General features: G+C 43.2%; 1 protein-coding gene across 1 annotated transcript; it reads left to right on the plus strand.

Annotated features, from left to right (window-relative positions):
- Positions 1–1,191: 1,191 nt before the first annotated feature.
- Positions 1,192–19,657, plus strand: LOC110978508 (DNA excision repair protein ERCC-6-like 2). The gene is made up of 23 exons (XM_087143883.1): positions 1,192–1,328; positions 1,560–1,632; positions 1,875–2,102; positions 2,569–2,651; positions 3,483–3,589; positions 3,904–4,032; positions 4,651–4,734; positions 5,126–5,238; positions 5,747–5,846; positions 6,431–6,490; positions 7,606–7,721; positions 8,283–8,398; positions 9,314–9,397; positions 9,687–9,835; positions 10,555–10,791; positions 11,665–11,882; positions 12,330–12,525; positions 12,778–12,930; positions 14,282–14,359; positions 14,869–15,478; positions 16,035–16,189; positions 16,625–16,776; positions 17,287–19,657. The coding sequence occupies exons 2-23, from the start codon at positions 1,610–1,612 to the stop codon at positions 18,557–18,559; spliced, it is 4,464 nt and encodes a 1,487-aa protein (XP_087000009.1). The 5' UTR covers positions 1,192–1,328; positions 1,560–1,609; the 3' UTR covers positions 18,560–19,657.
- The last annotated feature ends 575 nt before the right edge of the window (positions 19,658–20,232 follow it).

Here is a 20,232-nt window from a genome sequence, read left to right on the forward strand (position 1 = left end):
GCGCCCTCAATTGAAACCTACAAGTAAAAACTCGATTGAGGGAGCTACCCGTATACATGCATGATATGTACTGTATGTGCATACATTGTACGTATATGTGTCTACCCTTCCTTAGCGCCGTACTTTCTGCTGCAAGTACCTCACAAGTTCACATTCACGCATCCCATCGTAATGAGTAAGTGAACTTACGCGTAGAACAACGTTGCGGAAACCCAATTTATAATAAACTTATTAACGATAAGAAGATTGGAAAGACTTCCATATGCGGACGGTCAACGCTTGATGCTGTGCTTCACAAACTCACTGCTCATGAGACCATTTTCTAAGCTATTTGTCAATTTTTAGCTTGTTTTGGACATGATGTTATCACTCTCTGATGGTTTTTAGGGAAAATTGGTGTTGTCCGTATATAAATGGAATGCTTTCCAGTAGAAATTAAATTCCAGAAGATTTTCTGCATTGCTTTGCTTTGACAAGTTTGACTCACTTTGAGTTAAGTGTTATTTGCTGTATTTTCAGCAAGTCAAGTCATCCCACACACATGACCAGATCATCAGGATCATGTGCACATGCACTGTCCGCGCCATGGCTGCTGTGTAAGGAGATTGATTTGGCAGCCTTGGAGATTAAGCCATAAAAGAAGGCAGCATGGGTAACGTACTTCATCAGAATTTCTCCCGTTGTAAATAATTCTAAAAAGTTTTAGGGCCTACATGGCCTAGGCCTGCTATATAACTACTCTTTAAAAAATCCCTTCCCTGTTGTGATTGTTGTATAGACCTACTAACCGTGACTTAAATCATAAGGTAGGAAATCATACTGCCGCAACTTAACAAGTTTTGAAACGTTTTTGTTAATGTTTAAATTTTGCATCGGTGGAAATATTGTCGTTGAATGATAAAATTAGTTCTGTATAATATATCACTGATATATGACTATGAAAACATAGAATATGGGAATTTTAGAAGAGCCTGAAACACCCTTTTAGTGGCAGGATAAATTAAAGGTACCTTTCATAAAAACTACATTTCAAAAATTTACGTTACAAAAATCATTGTTGTATGGCTCCTTAACTTTAACTGTGGTTTTTCTTTCACTCACAGAGCAATGGCAAGTTGGCGACAAGTGCATGGCTCCTTATTCGGGGGACGGTCTGCACTACCGGGCTTGCATTAAGACGTTGACCAAGAAGCTGCAAGGACGAGTGATGGCATCTGTGCGATTCAGCGGCTTCACGGAAGAGGAAGATGAGATTGTCGATGTCTGACATCTCAAGAAGCGACCTGCCAGGGTTTCCCGAAACAAGACTGGCTCTCACACTGACTCTGGTAGCGATTGTTGGCATTCTGTTTATTTGCGGTAATGAGACCCCATTATGTAGGTCGGTGTAAGCCAACAAGCCAAGAGATATTGTGTACACTGTTAAGCGTTTTTGTGACTGGTTGCCAGAAAATTCGCTAGGTAACATGGAGAGTTTCAAAGACATCTTTATACTTTGCTGGAGTACATTGTCTGGACTGATACGACTTGGCATCTGTTGTTTCTTCAATGCTTTGCAGGTAGTTCCAGCTCAGTTTCTGCTCCATCTGTGTCAAGTCCTTTGAAATACATGACTGAGGAGGATAGATTAAGGTAAGATAATTTATCAGTCTTTGCTGTCTTGTATACTTGTATTTATATTCTGGTACATTTGCCTTGCTAAGGTGGGACCCCAATGGAAATAAGCCTGTGTAATTGGCTTTTGTGGGCTATCCCAGAATTAAGCAACTGTATCTTTCTTGTTTGTATGTAGACAAACATCTGAGCCAAAGAAAGAGTGATTAGTTCATAGGTGATAAGTCTTGATATATTTGTATGATATGTAAACTGTTTAGGACCAAATATGCAGACCTGTTTGACGACGGTGACGACAATGGTTGGACTGGTGCCAAGACGAACAAGCCGGAAAGTTCATCTCATTCCCCCGTCGCAACATCATCATCATCATCATCATCGTTGTCATCATCAAGACTTGCCTCGAGTAGCAACCAGAAGAGAAAGATCCCCGTTGCTGTGGGAGGGGAGCTCAGGAAAGGAACCGAAGATGCGGCACCACCAAAAAAGTTTGTGCTCAACTGTATGAAGGAAGCCTTTGTTCAGACGGTTTTCACACAGATTTCAAGAATTGCCTGCATTGCAAAGGGATAAAAGAACAAGTTTCTCACTCATGATCAGACACTGTAGTTAAAAATATGCAAATTTCAGTAAATGCATTGTCACCATTCCACCTGAAGATGAAGATACGTATTCATCAAATTCTAGCCACACCCCTAATGAAGGAGGAGTAGGTCTATCCTTGTGGAGGATTGTGCATCTAGGACACATATTTATCAATTTACGAGTCATGCAAGTTTTCATGTCAGCTCAAGGCCGAGATGAAAGCAGTCAAAGATTTCTTTGTTTTCGATTTTGGTTTGTTGGTCTTTTTGAGGGGGAGGTGTTTCTGTTTTGTACATTTCATCTTGGAAGGAGAAGTTGGCCCGTGATTGACAACAGGTTCTTGCAAATTGTCATTTTTATTATTATTAGATGGCCTGCGTCTCCTGATGTGCCTCCGAGTTTACTTGACAGACAACCAAGCGAGAAGGATTCATTCGGGTTTCTTGATGAAGGTACCGCATAATAACAAAATAGGGATGACTCACAGTTCAAGGTTTTAAAATTCATTCTGGGTACAGTGCATCAGCGAAGTGATTATGTAATTGAGGTCAAAGATCTGCGTGGGCACAGTAAAGTTGGATCATGCTGTAGTTAGCGTGGTGGCTACCGACTATGGGTTGGTCGTCTTTTTTGCTGTCAACACTAAAGCAGTTTGTTGATATATTTGTATCAACGAACAACAAGCAGACGAGGAACTGTGGAAGTGATTTCAATAGCAAACCTTCCATGGATTAACTACTCACCAAGTACTCACCGAGTAACCTGCGATAAGTTGTCCTTACAGAGCGACTGGGTAAACTCGTTAACTTCAAATGGCCGATTCATTCATTATGCATGAAGTTTGATCCATCGCCGGGGATGTGTGGTGCACTAAGTCAGTATTACTTAACTCTTCTCCGTAGTAGGGCTGTTAAGAAACTAGACTACAGTATGTTTGCACTCTTGCTAATGTTGCCACTTTTTCATGGCTATCCAAATTTTCAAAATTGTTCACATTCTTTCTATTTCTTGCATGCGTGAAGCCCAGCTCTGTTGAAATTGTAGCTCAGTGTACGTTCTGAAAAATTCTTTAAACAGTTTTCTTGTTTTGGCAGTGGAAAGCTTAACCAAGCTCTTGAATCGGCACAAAATCTTAAATTTCTCAGTTTGCCAAGAGACCTGTTGACCTTGCCTAACTTCTGAAAACAAATATTTGATTTGAATACTGAAAACCGGAAAAAGTTGTCGTCCATTTCCACACCTGCGGCGGATTTACTCATCGTGTGTTGTTGTCAATCCTCCAGGCTTCAGCTGTGAGGAGATGGAGAAACCATTCTTCCCCGGCGTGTCCTCCGCCAGCGCCAAGGTCCCCCTGGTCTTATCCCAAGAAGGCTCAGAGTCAGTCGTTCAGGCAAGTCACCCTCGTTCAAAGATGTGTCATTAATTGTTGTTCATGTTGGACATTGCCAGAGTTTCTTTTACCACAAATCTTCCTGACTGTGCCAAGTATGTTGTTCAGGACAGACTCTAAGCTGATATTTGCTCAGCACCAAATGTTGTTAATCATTATTTGTCTTTCAAGCACCTCAGGAAAATGAAAGTAATGCAGGCAAAATAGTGTACCACCAAATATTGAATGTACCTTGTCTAGAGTACATTTCCAGCATTCAGGATAGTTTCAGGCCAGTGGTAGAAGATTGAGTCTCTGTGTACATGTACTCTCAGGTCCCGGCAACTGTAAACCGATACTTGAGGGATTACCAGAGGGAGGGGGTGAGGTTCCTGTATCAGCAGTATCGGAAGGGAGAAGGCGGCATATTGGGCGACGACATGGGATTGGGTAAAACCGTGCAGGTGAGCGGGTGTCGAAACCATGCCAAATTGTGTCTCAGATACTGTGAGTTGATTAGTCTAGGGCAGTAAGTGTTGTAAGTCAAGCTGTTAAAAAAAGGAAGTCGGCTTTACGTCACTTGTCTTGTAATGTCAGTTTCGTCACACAGGCAGCATCACATGGTTTGTTTCAGTGAATTTTTTCTATATTAAACGAAAGCTCTCACAGCATTGTACATCTGACTCATTTAGTTTTGAGGATGTGGAGTAACATGTGTCTATCCGCCAGGAGCTGAAGCACCCCCTCATCGGTTGAAAAGAGCCATGTTGGTCAGGAGGTTCATTTTGTAGGTAGCGATGTGACTGCAACGCTTGTGTTCCATAGTCGTTCGTGAACCAGCGATGCTCAGTTACTACCAAAGCAGCTTTCGTTGCTAGGAAAATTGCGCCCTCTCTGTCCAGCTCGGGCCCATTGTGGGCAGTACACATGGACCTTATTACAACCGTCAACAGTGGTCAAAAATTGCCAGGAGGAAGATGGTAAAATGTAGTTATCTGCTGGGAGCTGGTCCTGTCTGTTTTGAATACCTGCTGAGATAAATGGTACGAGGAGTTTCGGTATCGATTCTTTTCCTTTCACAGGTCCTGGCCTTTTTGTGTGCCGTACTCGGAAAAACAGGGACCAGAGAAGACTGTCAGAGGCGTCTGCCAGAGTTCTTACAAAAGGTTAGACAGGCGTGACGACTTTAAGATCTTTGTCTAAAATCAGGAACTTTGCAGTTTTAAAGTCTGTATAACCATGCATAGAAAATATCAACACAAACAATTTACACTCTGCTTTGTTGGTAACAGCACACAGTCATGGTTGTTACTGAGTTACGGGTATAGGCGTTGCACAAGGATGAAAAAAGGCACCCTGTTAACAAGACAAGACATTGTTCCTTTATTGTTTGCTCATCTCCGAAAGGAGAATGGCCAAACTGGTCATGAAAAAAGTACAAGCCCCCCTGGTTTGCGTGCTCTGAAGTCACTGCTCCTAGTCATTGGGTACCCGTGACGTGCCCGACATTGATGGTATCTCCCTGACAGTTTTGTGCGATCTGTCCGGTGCCAACAGAAACTGAAGACAGTGCGCGGCCGGTCATCGGAGGTGTTCCTGATCATATGCCCCAACTCGGTGCTCTACAACTGGCTGGATGAGTTTGACACCTGGACCTACTGTACGGTCGGGTCAGTAAATATTACTTTCTTACCGCTCTTAATAGGACTGGGAGTTGTTGTTAAGGGCACACAAGGACAATTGAAATCAACAGACTGTATTCATTTGTCGGCCATCTTGAATTGAAAAACAGGTTAACTTTTCATTTGAGGGACCCAAGAGAAAAAATAACTGCAACAAAATAAAAGTTCCTTGTATATTCATGTCAGTTTGTGTTAAAAACAATTTAATACCTGTGAGAATTGTATCTGAATGCTTTAAGCCACATTTAAAGGAAAATACGAAAGAGGGGCTTGGAACCCCAAATGGTCAGACCCTACGCCATTTAACAGATTACACCAAATATGATAGATTCAGGGAACAGGATTCAAAATGGCTTCCCCGTGAATAAGGCCCATTGTTTCGAGAGCGTTGATCTGTTTCATGAAACAGAACAGCAAAGGGCTTTCTAATGACAGACTTGACACTTTCTTATAATTTACCTTCATCTGCTGACCGTTACTTTGCTTTCACCTCAAGGAAGTACCATGGTCGGGAGAGACAAGAAACACTATGGAAAGCCATGAAGGGCAAACTTGATGTTGTAATAACGAGCTACGAAACCTACAGGATCTATATGGTGAGATTCATTTGGGTTGATGTAGTTTGGTAAATTTACATAAAACCCAGATTGCTCACAAGCACATGACATCCATGATTTAACAGTGGTTTCACTTTAAAATCTATTAACCCTCCTTTGGTTTTACGGCACAAATATGCACAAGTGCCCACAGTCACTGTCTTGCATGTGTTTTCTATATGGAACTCAAACATGCACAGGTTCAGTGTGTACACAGTAGGTTGCCAGCACAAAATGACCTAGGGTCTTTTGTGCAGTCCTCTTCACTGCATTTGGTTTAATGAACAATTATGCACATGAAACATTGAAGCACAGTTGTTGGGCAGCACAAAAGTGCAATCTGATATTCCTGTGAGGGACAGTCGGTGCATTGCACAACACGACACAGCTGTGCTTCTTTGAGGCGTTTACCAAGTGACCCAAAGAGTGACTTCAGCATAGGAGGGTTAAAATTCTGCCAGACTATGATCAAGAGCTCTGTGTACTGCCGGAAAAGTTTACCACAATTTAAGCAGTCGGGCAAGTTTTACTTTCCTTTTGTGATCTTCTTTTGTACTGTGTGTGTCGCCAAATTTTGTTTGCAGGATTCACTGTTGAAAGTTCAATGGGCAGGAGTCATAGCAGACGAGGTTCACAAAATCAAGGTGGGTATAACGAAGTGACCAATTAGAGCCACAGGTCTTCAAATAAACAACAGGAGAAGCTCCGAAGGTGGCAGGCTCAAAACCTGTTATGATCAGTTTTCTTCTATCAGCCCCCAAATTTAATTCCATTGTGCTCCAAGTGATATTTCGTCTTGTGGTAAATTGGATGGACTGAAATGAAACTGTAGCATCTCTGAGTGATCCCAAGTTGGCACCATGCTAGTGTTGTGGTCGAGTACTTTTGAAGTTTCAAGTTCAGTGCCTAATATTGAATTGGTTAGGAGGGAACAAAGCTCAAGAATGTGGACATTTGATGGTAAATACACAGTGGTGACATTACCAAAAGATATTTAACTTAAGACTTCAGACTTTCCCAATTTTGTACATAATAAGTTTTAATGAGAAAAGTACTGGAAAAGTACTTGACTGAGTACCTATCAGGCCTTTTTGTTATATTAAACGGCGATGGGCCGAAGTCATCATTTTATTTTGTAATTTCACCTTGGTGAATTTATTGTCCAACACCCATGTTCTTGACCTTTGTTCCCTCCTGAGCAGTTCAATATTTGACAGTGAAATTGATACCTGAAAAATACTTGACTGCAACACTGCTCTGTGCTAATGTTGCTGGCAACATAACATTAACCCTAACCCTCCTGAATCCTTCACCTGTTGGAGGACTGAGGAGTGTTAGGGTTAAGAAGGAACCCTTGTCCTGTGGCACGTATTGGATTCATTACCTCCAACTAGCATGCCATGAGTAGACACTGGCCAGTGAGGAGACAGCCAGCTATATGTTTTGGTAGCTAAAGTGGTGGAGCACTAGTGTAGCATTGCACAGGCCATTGGGTCAAACCCCATGTCAATCAGTATTCTTTCAACTGAAAAGGAATTAATAGGGAAATCACATTCAGGCGATTCAACGAAAACTGGCTTCAGCTAAAAGTTAATTTGTTAAAGCTGCAAACTTGTGTACTTCAGTTCTGGGAATCCCCACATTGTCTTTAAAACAGACTAAATAGTTGGATAGAGAACCTAACTTGTGGAAAAGGAGCTCTGCCAGCATTACCGAAGATGTCCCCCTCCACTTTCATTGTGCATGTTTTTGGTAACAGGAGCCGGGGTCCCAGATCACGCAAGCCTTGAGAGAAGTGAACACAAAACGGCGCTACGGTTTGACGGGGACGGCACTGCAGAACAAACTCTCAGAGCTGTGGTGCGTGTTGGACTGGTAAGTCCTTGACAACCAGTAAGAAAAGAAGGATGGAAATTCATTCTTACGTTGTTTCGTATTCAAACCAAGTTATGTTTAAAGAAGTAGTTTTAGATATCTTGAATTTGACTCTTCAGTACCTCAAGTTAGGGTCTTGGTTCTCTGCAGAGACTCTTCAAATTTTGTCTATCGTGCATTCTCTCTGGAACTTTCTTCCTCCTAGCCTGTTTTCATTCCATCTGTAGTCATTGTAAAATTGTGTATCCTCTATCCCCTTTTAATTTTGTCTTTGCTTGCCTTTTGTAGCCTGCACCATGAGTTGATTTCGGACCTTGTGTCAGGCAATATCCATAAAAAAATAGAAAAGTCTTATGAACATAAAATCTAAGTCTGAAACTCCAGTTGGGACAAAAATCCTGACCTTTGGAAGAACATGACATGAAAACGTATGTGGTTTTCACATCGTAGTCCACTTTTATAAGCTGTTACCTCACACCTTCCATAATTCATTGTTTGAACTCTGAAAAGTACCAAATCTCGTCCGCCATTGGTTGAATTGTCCTTTCCTCTTAACCTCAGGGCCAATCCCGACTGCCTGGGCTCCCTGGCCAAGTTCAAGCTCCGCTTTGAGGATCCCATCTCCAAGGGCCAAAAGTTCCATGCCAGCAAGCGAGAACTCGCCAAGAGTAGAAAGGGTGCAGGATTGGTTAATTTATTTCAGGGCTGTTTACACAGATAAGATGGGAAGTGTGCTCAACACAGAAAGTGTTTGCTCGGCAAAGACGGATTACCAGCTAAAAAAATCATGTTGTACATATTGCTTGCATATTGCAATTGGTGCTCGGCTCATTTTTGCTTAGCCTTTGAATTTGCCTGGCAAGATTCTCTACTGGATAGCAGTGACACCAATTTCCCCACAGATGTGCATGTGTCATTTCCCACTCTAACTAAGCACTCAGATGTGTCTTAAGAGCACTGTTTTGTATTTTTACCCATACTTACTTACTTCAGTCTTACTTTATTTACCGCCACAAAAGATAGGGTAAATACACATTATTAAGATTGATTATATCATTAGGGTGGACGGGGGTCGCTAAAAAGCAAAGCTTGTCTAGAAGCGGCCCCACATTAATTAAGTTAAGGTTACATCAAGAGATTACACATGTACACATACCCTTGGTGAGAGCACCCTAATGCACAGATTTCATATTACCACATTTAATACTTGGACAGAGGCAGTGTTGTAATCAAGACCAAGACATGAGACAAGACCAGTCACAAGACTAGTCACAAAACCAGTTCCAAGACCAGCCATACGTAACAGAAGTCATAAACAACAGTGAAAAGGAATGTTTTTGTTACTGTTCCTTTGAATAGTTTGTGACTGGAGTACAGAATGGATGTCTTATGTTGGTGTTTTGAGAGTGTTGGAATGGTCCTAATGGGGTCTTAACTTGAACAGTGGACAAAGTCAAATAAACTGTCGTTCTGAGCTATAACTATGCATTTTCTGGTGGGTTGGAACAGTTATTGAATGCCATTGCGAGTGACCAATGCATCGGCATATTTCTTTTCCTTGATTCAAGTTTTGCTTTGTGTTGGGTTTGTAGTATCAACTCAGTTTGCTGAGCTGCGAGACCACTGGATGATCAGACGCACCAAGGCATTGATCAGTCACCAACTACCCACCAAAGGTAGATTGAACAAGTTGCCAAGCCACGTAGACATCCACAGATAGTCCAGGCTCTGAGGAAATAGGCTTTATTACCGTTGACCGTAACTATTAGCTCACGTTTCATTGGGACGGTCACTAAATCGCACAAACCTAAAATGGTTCATTAGTTTGTCTTCAAGAGACAGATTCTGGCTATCAGAACTGAAGTGAAGTGATTTTGTGAGGTTGAACAGGTGTTTGAGTACGGCAGTCTTGATATTGACATCTTTGAGACTTTCAGTGTCACTTGGTGTTTATATTCTGGGCAGATGAGAAGGTGGTGTTTTGCAAACTGACCGAACTGCAAGTGAGCATATACAAGGCACTGCTGGAATCTGAGGACATGCAGTTAGTCCTCAAACAGAAGGACTTGTGTGACTGCGGGAGTGGAGGCACACGCATACAGTGTTGCTATAAGGTCAGTGCATTGAAGGCAATCTAGAAAATAAGTAACTTGATCTGTCAAAATGAGGCTCAAGTTCAATGACTACTTTGCAAAACGAAATTGATTTCAGGTGTTTTTGCTCTATTAAGTAACTCATCCCTCACAGGTGCCATTTTTTCGTAAAACCAGAACAGATGTTTTTCCTCTGCCTGAAGAATTAAAGTACTGAGATGTTTAACACTGCTTCAGATAATTCTATACCTGTGTCAAGTTTGTAAGCAGCAGTGATTCTGCTAAAATTGAACTGTTATTTGACCTTAAGTTTATAGATAAATTTCCTCAGATAGTAACAATTTTATTATTATTGTTAATGAAACCAAGGATTCCTCAAAGCACCTTAGGCACTGTAGCTCACAAGCCTGAAGAAACCGGTAGAGAGGAGACAGTGAAAAGCAGTGTTAGGGGCAGGGGGAACCCCAAAATAGTCTGGGTAAAATCCACGGCATCAGGTAGGAACGGAAAACCCAATCCACACAAGGACCGAACCCAAGAGTCAAATGTGTCTGCAGGAGTGAATGGCAAGGAAAGACCCACAATGCCAACCTGACTGGATTAGATCTGATTAGATTTTTCGCTATGCGTTTTATTTGAGATAAATTCTTTCTATGCTATTTGACGGCTAAGTAGATGTGAATAAATTATTCGGGTAAAAGTGAAGTTTTGATATCTGCCTCTCCTTGCTGGTTCCGCAGTACAACCCTGATGGTGAAAAAGTGAAAGCCCTAACAATGACGTTCATGAGCCTGTTGATCAAAGTGGCCAATCATGTCGCCTTGCTCACGCCAGACGTCACCATGTCCGACCAGCAGCGGCGGCGAGCACAGAAGTACTGCGACATCGCATTTGCCCGCCACCCGCAGTTTGTGACGCTGAGCCGAGAGGCGCGGTTCTGTACTCTCTCCGACCCATCTTACTGTGGGAAGATGCAGGTAGTCTCTTTCCAAACTTATCATTTCTCGTACTCTAACCCCAACCTGGTATAAGTTAGGACATGGTAATGCTGAAGCCCTTCGCGCCGGTAATTCCTTTGACCCTGACTGCTGGGCTGTAGTTTGCCCTGAATGGAGGGCGTTGTCCAGCAGCAGGCCCCATTGAACCAGCAGCTGCATGGTGAATAGACTGCATGTGTGGTATGCACTAATCCTCACACAAAGCCGCGTCTCTTGCCGTCTCCCGAAGCGAAGGGGTTAACTCTCCACACACACCCCAGTTCTGTACTTAGCTGTTTGTTTTTGGTTACCGTTTTCTAAAGTACAAGGTCAACGAACTTCACTGCTGGGTTGACCCCTGACCTGGAGAACTGCCAGGCCTACCTGTTTCTGGAATTTCCCACCAAACAGGATGCTCCCCATATGGACATGTTCAAAATTTCTCTCCTTTGTTTGTGCATGTATGGATTCTTGGTCTCTATCTGTGTGTACATGTGTACACAAAATGCTTTCCACTGTGTGTTCAGTGAGCTTAATCAGCCCCCTTAGGTATGACCGACACTCACCATTAATTTTCAACCTGCGTCACAGGGTCCTTGGTTTAAATATTGGTGGGTGTGGCTTGCAAATAAAGGGGAGGGTGCTTGGAGGGGATTGAAGCAACTATCTGGTTCAGGATCATTGGATCAAAGAATGCATGCATTAATCAAATATTTTGCCAAGTAATTATCTCTAAGTATGTGGTGCAGTCTAATGTTATATCATTGCCCAACTTTGAAAAACTCTGAATATTGTTAAGCTCCCGACAGTCACAAGTTTGCACAAGAGAATATATTAAGCAGTGTTGTCCTGATGGCTCTTACAATTTCCAAGATACTGGAGAAGCTCTTGGGAGTTTTCAAGCAGGAGGGCAGCAAGGTTCTCCTCTTCTCCTACTACACTCAACTCCTCAACATCATTGAGATGTACCTCAAGACGACCGATTACGTCTACCGCCGACTGGACGGCAAGACGCCAGCCCAGGACCGACAGAAGTTCGTCCACGAGTTCAACAGGGACCCCAATATATTCCTCTTTCTCATATCCACTAAGTGAGTGACAAATTTGGAGTGGTTTGTGGTAGTGTGGGTGCCTGTGAGGTAGAGATGGTTATTGTGGTTGATTTAGCTGCGTTGCGCCGAAAATGGCAGCATCGAGCTGTATTCTCCCCAGGGAGCTGAGATGGTATTTGGAATGTTTCATGGGCCCAGTGAGCAGGGGTAATAATTATAATGGAATTGTGCTTCGATCGGTTGTCTGGATAAGTGCGCTATATAAATCTATATTATTATTATTATTAGAGTCATTTTGGCGTGATGTAGCTTGTGTGTGGTTCATATTGCTGATCTTAGTGGAATGAACTGCTTTATCCTTACACTTTTTCCTGATATCATAGGATGTGGATTTCCACCAAAATCTTGATTCATAGCCTGGATTTTCTCTTCTTTTCAATTCGAGCGTATGCTTTAACTTTCACTGTCAACATTTGGTTGGATTAGAGCTGGAGGCTTGGGGCTAAACCTGACCGGCGCCAATGTGGTCGTCATATTTGACCCCAACTGGAACCCGACCTACGACCTCCAGGCCCAAGACAGGGCCTACCGTATTGGCCAGCACCGTGACGTCCGAGTGTACCGGCTGATCTCCACGGGGTCCATCGAGGAGAACATGTACCTGAGGCAGGTTTACAAGCAGGTCAGTGAGCGCGAGCGCTTTGTCCAGTAACTGCCTCAGTCTGTCCCAAGATTAACTAGTGCTTCAGGACAGCTTCTCGTCCTTGACAAGCGCTGTTTAGTTGGTCAAGCTCACATAATAGCACTGACCTTTTACACTGTACAACATGCTTCAGAAATATATAGCTCCAAACATCTGTGCATATTTGCAACGGCCCCGGTCATAAGCCAGTGGCATGTAATTTGTATATGATGGTTTTTATTGGTCCAACAGCAACTAGCGAGTGCGGCAGTCACGTCCGAGAACCCCATGCGATACTTCACTGCCGTGGCGGGCGATCAGAAACAACAAGGAGAGCTGTTCGGTTTGCACAACATGTTTGCCCTGAGAGCCGACACCTCCTGCCTCACTAGAGATCTCATTCAGGTGGGGGCAGTACATGAGTCTATTACACACCGCAAAGTCATCTCACCTGTGATCCCTCAGGCCTATTTGGTCTGTGCATGGCCTGCAGAGGGAGCTGTATGACCTCAGAAAAGTCATGGAAGGACACATTATGTGAGAAGTTCGGGTTCGCACGCTGTACAGGGGCAGTGAACTAGCAATCATATTTCAGTTGAATGTGTACAACCAATAGCACGTGCGTATGAAATGAAAAACTTGACTTGCAATTTGAAATCTGTCTTTTGTTCTTCATGGCAGTCACAGACAGTACAAGAACAACAAAAAATACAAGTCAGCAATAGCGGCATAATCATCCAAAAAAGCTTTTATCAGGCATGTTTTCACAAAAAAAGACTGAAACAATAGCAAGAGGTTTCAATTCTTTCCTATAATAGAAACAAGTTACCAGTTTATCAACTTCCATGTAGTGAACTCAAGAGGCCAACCAAGAATCCTATTGTCTTCTGGCTATGTATTTAAAGGGATAATCATCGCACTGTGTAAAATCAACAACAAATGAATAAAAGGAAAATCTAAGAATTCTTCATCTTTAACTACTTGCTGCCGAGTGGCTTTTTCTTGAGCAAGACAAGATGCCGGGTCCTTTTCAAGATTTTTCGTTTTCAAAATTCTTCAAAAATTCCTCATTTCATTTAATGGCCGTTTATACCCACATGAAGGGCTCTTTGGGCACTACTCCTAAGCTGACAGGTAAACTTCATTGACTCCTGAATATTTCAGCCAGGCCTGCAGCCTTGGAAAAAGAGCCTAGAGTGTGCAGTGTTATGTAAGATTCTTTTGTTCCCGAAACCGGCATAGTGCACTGCTGACCTCTTTTCAATAGGGGCCAGATTAGCGTACAGCAGTGCTGTGTGGCTAATCGCTGCGGTGGTGGAGAGCTTTTGTCCCCGGTGATAATCCGCTCACTCTAAATGCCTCAAACCGTGGTATACTGCTTCAAAACAAGGCTGGATTATCTCCACTATTGAGAGCAAAAAAATGTCGGTAATGCCCAGCAGCTCAGTCTTTTGTGCTGAGCACGGTCTTTTGTTATAAGGCCCAACTCTTTTGTCCCAGTTCCAGGCTCCCTGGCTCTGCATATAAAGCCTATGTACCCGAAAACGGGTTGCCTGGCAGGAAGAACCACTTCCTGCTAGGCGACCCGTTTTCGGGTACAAGCTGTTTTGAGTTTTTTTGGTAAGTTAATCAAACTTACCAAATAAAACTCAAAACAGCTTGAGACACATCAGTGTCATTTTCACAGAAGAGCTGAGAAAACGCTTGATAATCAGGGAAACCAAGTCCACTGGATGATTGTTTTCTTCCATTTCAGCGCCACGGTAAGACTGAGCAGGGTATCACCTTGGCCAAGTACATACCGCCTCCACCCACCCAATCGGATGCTGATCAGGTAATTCACATTCCCTCCTTGAGATAGAGCACATCATTATGTGCATGCTACACCCTGGCAGTGACTTGTACGTCCGATATTGGCCTGCCAAGTGTTGATGTGTTCAACATTTCTTAGGGTTGGGGATACATGACACCCACGGCAAAACGTAACAGATGTACACAGTGCCCAAAGTTTGGAAGTGACACCAGCCCTATCCTCCTCCCCCAGTTATTTTAGAAATAAACAGTTGACATCACATTTTAGTCGTTGACATGAGTAAGCTTATGCTAATCTTTTCAGTCACAGTGATACCTTACCCGTCTAGAAAGCATGTAATACGTTACTGAACTTGAGGAGGACTCTCCCTACTATGACAACATGCCATTTTGTCCCAGTACTGCAAAGATTTCTCAGTAATTTTAAGTCATGAAATATGTGACATAAAATGGAAGATTTAATCTTGTGCCATGAACCAGATTTGTGAAAAAAATCTCTTCCTGTATATACATGTATGCATTGTGGTACAGATCTCCAGAGAAGAGGCCTTGACAGATAGTGACAGAGACAGTGACAGTTCCCATGGCAACCGTAGGGATGCCAGTGCTGCGGATGATCATGGTGTGGCATCGCAGTTCCTTAGTGACACTGATTTCAGCGACTATTGTGAGGAAGAGATGAGGTGTGACCCAGAGAAGCCAACCATCAAAGAAGCTTTCACCGAAACAGGAAAAGACGTGTCCAAATTGACAAAGCTCCCCGGGAAAACAACGGCGGAGAATGGCCACAAAGGGCGCACTGCCAACCCTGCTGCCAGACCAACTTTGAAGAGGCAGCGCAACCGAGCACAGATTGCAACCGACTTGAGTTCAGGGGAGGACGAGCCGGTGGATCGTAGGGCCACTCGCGGGAAAGCCATCCTTCACAAGGACGGACGGATCGAGCGCCGTGTCAAGGGCACTGCCACAGCTCAACCAAAGCGCAGCACTCTAAACCCTAGGGCCAAGGGTCACACCAGCCAAGGCAAGGAGTTAAAGGTCACAGCAACCGTGAAAAAGGGCCTTAAGTCGACAGGAAGGAAGCGCAACCTCACAAAGGAAAAGAGCAAGGTTCCCGCTAATGCTGTGGATGATGTATTCAGTAAGTGTTCAAATCATATGGCACCGAAGATATTTAGGAGACACAGGGGCGGTATGGGCTCTGTGATGAAGTTCCCCTTCATCATTGACAAAGAAAGAGGTGTAGGCGATGGTAGAATGCCTTGAGCACTTTGTAATGACCTGACTCATTTACAGAATTGCACGCATGTATGTCATGCCTGTATTTGGGTTCATCACAAGTCCAGTCCCAAGTAAAAGGGTGAGCAATGATGAAGGAATATTTTTGTCTCACTTCATTTGAATAGCTTGTAACTTGGCTCGAGTGTAATGGACTTGCGGGAACTCGCATGGACTTGTGACCGACTTGACCACAGCCCTTGTGTATACATATACACACAGTCACCTGCGCTTTTAATGTGTCAAATCGAGAAAGGCAATTGTTCGGATCTATACCCAGGTGTTTTCAATCAAAAATTCCAATTTACCTTTTAAAAAATATGGCCCAAAATACTAAGCTCTTTTTGAGGGCAAAGTTAAAAGACAGTTCTGCCAGTTGTAAAAAGTCATTTGGATGGCCCCGTTTCATCTTTTGCCAGGGGAATGTGGAGTGTCTTTTATCCATTCTAATGCAAAGATAGTGGGAGGCAGCCGGGTGGAAGACCATGTCTCCAACATTGCCGTGCGAGATGTGTACGACCTCGGACTGTACTCACAGCAGCCAGCGAATTACAATGTGCCAACACTACAAGAGGTAGGTACCTAGATGATCTAACTTTAACCCTGGCAGATCCCTTCAAACTCCACCAAGGGGTCTGGGAAGATTTTGTAGGATTGAGGAAGGTAGAGTCCAGCCTCTTTTACTTTACTTGATGTCGCTTGCAAGTTGAAGTGCAAAACTTTTTGTTACACTGTGGCAAATTTTAAAGGATTCCTGTGCTAAAATGTGCATAGCCATCTTCCATTTCAGGTGTTTGGAAAGTTCTCTGAAGATGAGTAAAGCAGAGTGCAGACCATTGAATTCTTTCGGAAAACCACAGAGACTTTACAGAGATATATGTCAGTGTTGCAAAACTTCTCAAATCAACTTTGTCCATTTTTGCTCTAATTTAGGTCACTTGGAACTTTCCTCCACATGGGTTCACAAGATATTTTGGCAGGTTTCAAATGTCTTTTCTTTCCTTTCCAGTCTATGTCCAACAGCAGCTCAAGCCAAGAGAAGGATTCTGTTCAATCACAGAAGCCGTTACCTGCATCACTGCTCGCCCAATCACAGCAGGCGTCTCATAGAATCAATGGGACAACTGTCTTGTTTGGTCAAACACCAAGAGGCATAAAAAGGTATGGCACCAATTATGTCCAACATTCCAAGTCCCCATTTTGAAGCAAGACTTCAAAAGACTGTGAAGGATTTTTTGTTATCCTTTGCAAACTTTTACAAAGTAACATTAAAAAAAAAGTATCTTGTTCTTCAGGTACAGAAGTTTAATAGACCCTTTTCACGGGGAACCCAATTTCAGGCAGATTCCCCAACGTAGCGTATTCATTTGAAAACGTTAAATTTAAAGAACCAGACTCTTCTACGATTTCACTCCAACCCCCAAAATCATTGGATACTATCCCATTAGGGGTTTCAAATGTATGCAATATGTTCAGGAATATGGCTGAAATTGGTTACCTCGTGAATACAATCTATTGAATGGGCCTTCCCATTACAAAGTCTTGTAAAAGTTCAACCATAGTGAATAATTAGGTTGAAGGTTGACATGGGCCCCATTTGCCATTCACATAACATTATTAGTCCTTCTTGTTAATTATTTGGCTCAATTATATTTTTGTCTCTTTTTTCAGACACCATTTTGAAGCCATGGCGAAGACCATGAAGCACTCATCTGTGAGAGATTTTGCCAAACATATCTTATCCTTACCACAAGAGCAGTATGCCAACTTGCTGCAGGAGTACTACACAGCCAGGCATCCACAGTTGGAGGTGGCAAAGTTTTACCAACCTGCAGAGCCCCCGGAAGCAGGAGACATACTCCAGGATGGGCCAGCCAAGGCACAATCGACAGGAAAGTCCAAACCAGGACGGGGGAAGTCATCTGGCAGGGCATGTGGCACCAGGGCTAGGCATGCAGGCGGGGTTGGCCATTTTGAAAGTCTGAGTGAGGACAGCGAATTTGATGACATAGGAACAAGGACAGATGGGAACCGAAGGAATGCCAAAAGATGTGGAACTGAGATGCGTGTCCTCAATAATGGCTCTGATGCCAAGGGAGAAACAATTGTCACAAGTACTGGAAGAAGCCGGACATTCAGAACTAGTCCTGGTAAACAGGGAAGTCGGACAAGAACACAACCCAAGGAACACCAAAGAAAGAGCCCAAATAGCAAACCACCAAAAGAATCTGTCAGAACTGAGAAATCTCACAAGGGGATGTCTAAACGCATGCATAGTTCCGATGAGGAATGGTTGGGAGATTCGAACTGCTGCAAGAAAGCAGACCAGTCCCGTCAACTTCAGCACCAGACTGAAGATGAGAATGCATGTGTGGGTAACGACGCCTCATCAGAAAGCCCCAGCACGGAACTGAACTTCAGGTCAGCTCTCTCTCCAAGTCTCAGACATGGAGAAGGCAGCATGACCTTCCTGGACGAAATTTTCCTCGCAGAACCATCCAGGAAACCGCCCAAGCCCCCACCAAAGAAGAAATCACCCAAGAAGAAGAAGAAAACCATTCATTTTGTGAGAGGAGATCTCTCCGACTCCGATGTTGAGATGGAAGATCTGAGCGATCTGACGTCCACTGGTGTCAGCTCCTTCGAAACCAAGGCTCCCCAAGCGTCAGAACTCGACAGTGGAACTCTGTGGAGACGCAATGCTAATTTCAACACATTCAGGCAGTCGGCGCTGGAGCAGGCCGTCTTGGAGGCTCAACTGGAAAGCCAGTCAGTCTTCGAGAAGTATGCCGAATCATTTGTGCCAAACGAGCACTTTCTGAAGAGGGGCTTCAATAAAGAGTGCAACATTAATGTGAAGGAGACCGACACATCTCAGGACAATAGTTGCAGTTCTCAACTGCGACCAAGTCCATCACTCGTTCCTGAAACTGTTTCTTTGTAGTCTGGATACCACCCCAAGCACAGATACAGAGTCAGATACTAGACAGTGGCTAATTCATCAAACAAGATTCGCTTCATGAAGTACGACAAGAAGGCCAATTTAATATCAAAATCTGACATTCTCATGGAGGAAGTGCATGGGGGTTTTGTTAGGATTTTTATTTTGGTGAGGAGGGTTTAACACTTATCAACAGCAAACTGACAAACCATAAACAGTGGAAAGGGGTCAAGGTGTTTTCAAGAAAATTTGTCCTTTTCCTCCACTTCCCTTCCTTGTTCCTGCTTCTCTGAGCATCTCGTCTTTTTCCCCAATTTTTTATTCCTCATTTTTTTTTGGAGGGGGAGTGCTCCCCCCTCCTGGACCCCCAAGATGCCCACGAGGAAGTGCATGCTGCATCTGTGCTCAGTTGTGAGCCTGGCCAATCAGAAAACAGGGAAGAATTGTAACCCCACCCCAGTGACACTCTCTCAACCAGGAGTACTCTGGCTTGTAGTCTGTAGCGTCTCCTCATTCATGACGTTAGGGTCAAATTTCACACCAAGCTACCTGAACTAGCTGCTTTTTTGAAACCTAAGTCAAATGAAATCCATGTTTTACATTAGATTACTTGGAGCATCCCCCCCCCCGAAAAAGACAAAAAGTATTGTACTGATCAAATATGTGTTCTGATTTTGGACTTGCCCCCTTAAATGGTTGTTGTGTAAGCTACATCATACATGTATCTTTAGCACACACTGGCCTCCACTGAATCCGCTGTTTTAGAACATTTTTTTATTTCAAAATTCAGATGGTCCCTATTTGCCCACTCACAAAATGCTGCATTAAAATAGCAGCAGTCTGATCAACTTCATATCTGCATGTTATCATGTTTGATCTTTTGTGTGATGTCTTTGCTGTTAGTTGCAAAATAATCCAGCAGAGGTAATCTTGTTTTAACGATTTTAACATATATTTTATACATGTAAAAAGTTTGTATTTGTATATTTTATGTCCACTTGCTTAAAGGGGACTATTGTAATGCAACTGTTTTCAAGTGGAACTCAAGCATGCCGCAAATGAAAATAAGAGAATAAAGATCTCTGCATTCAAAGCAGCCGAGTCGTTGTTTAGCATGGATTGATGAAATTACTTTGTGCAACTCTTAATGCATTCCACATTAATTCAAAATTCAATGGGCCTAAAGCATTTAGTATTAAGTGACTTCAAATTATACTTTGCTGCAGTTTTCAAGAAAATAAGGCACATTGCAGAATTCCCAAGATCGGGTGTCTACAAATCTAACCCCCTCCCCTTCAACCTAGACCCTAAAATGCTTGCTGGAGAATAATTCCATCAGAACTATTCTACAGAAAACCTCCCAAGCTATAAATCTCCAGTTCTCTCTCAGCATGATCGCGAGAGATTGTTGGGAATAGCCTTTTTTAGCTCTAGGCCTATGGGAAGAGAATGCTCCAGTTTCCGCGCCTTGTTTTTGTCCATCTCCATGCCCCCCATGCCATGGTTCTCGTCACTGCTACGTTTGGCTTCCTAATGTGTTACTTAGTTTATAAAAAAATGTGTTTTGATTTTTCTTTCATTGCTATAGCGGTGGCCTCAGGGCAGCTCTCGGCAAAATTAAGAATCCAAATGAGATTGAATCTTGAAATCAAAGGTAGCTCCGCGTAACTTAAAAA

Source organism: Acanthaster planci, linkage group LG12, assembly GCF_054643075.1.
Source record: "Acanthaster planci isolate LZ-2023a linkage group LG12, COTS_SCS, whole genome shotgun sequence".
In the NCBI taxonomy this organism is placed as follows: Eukaryota; Metazoa; Echinodermata; class Asteroidea; order Valvatida; family Acanthasteridae; genus Acanthaster; species Acanthaster planci.

Bases quoted from the DNA above. Each gene is read 5' to 3' on its own strand.
- LOC110978508 (XM_087143883.1), top strand. From the start codon at position 1,610: ATGACTGAGGAGGATAGATTAAG. The intron at 6,491-7,605 runs GTGGGTATAACG...TTTTGGTAACAG, and splicing joins ACGAGGTTCACAAAATCAAG to GAGCCGGGGTCCCAGATCAC. The intron at 16,777-17,286 runs GTATGGCACCAA...CTCTTTTTTCAG, and splicing joins ACACCAAGAGGCATAAAAAG to ACACCATTTTGAAGCCATGG.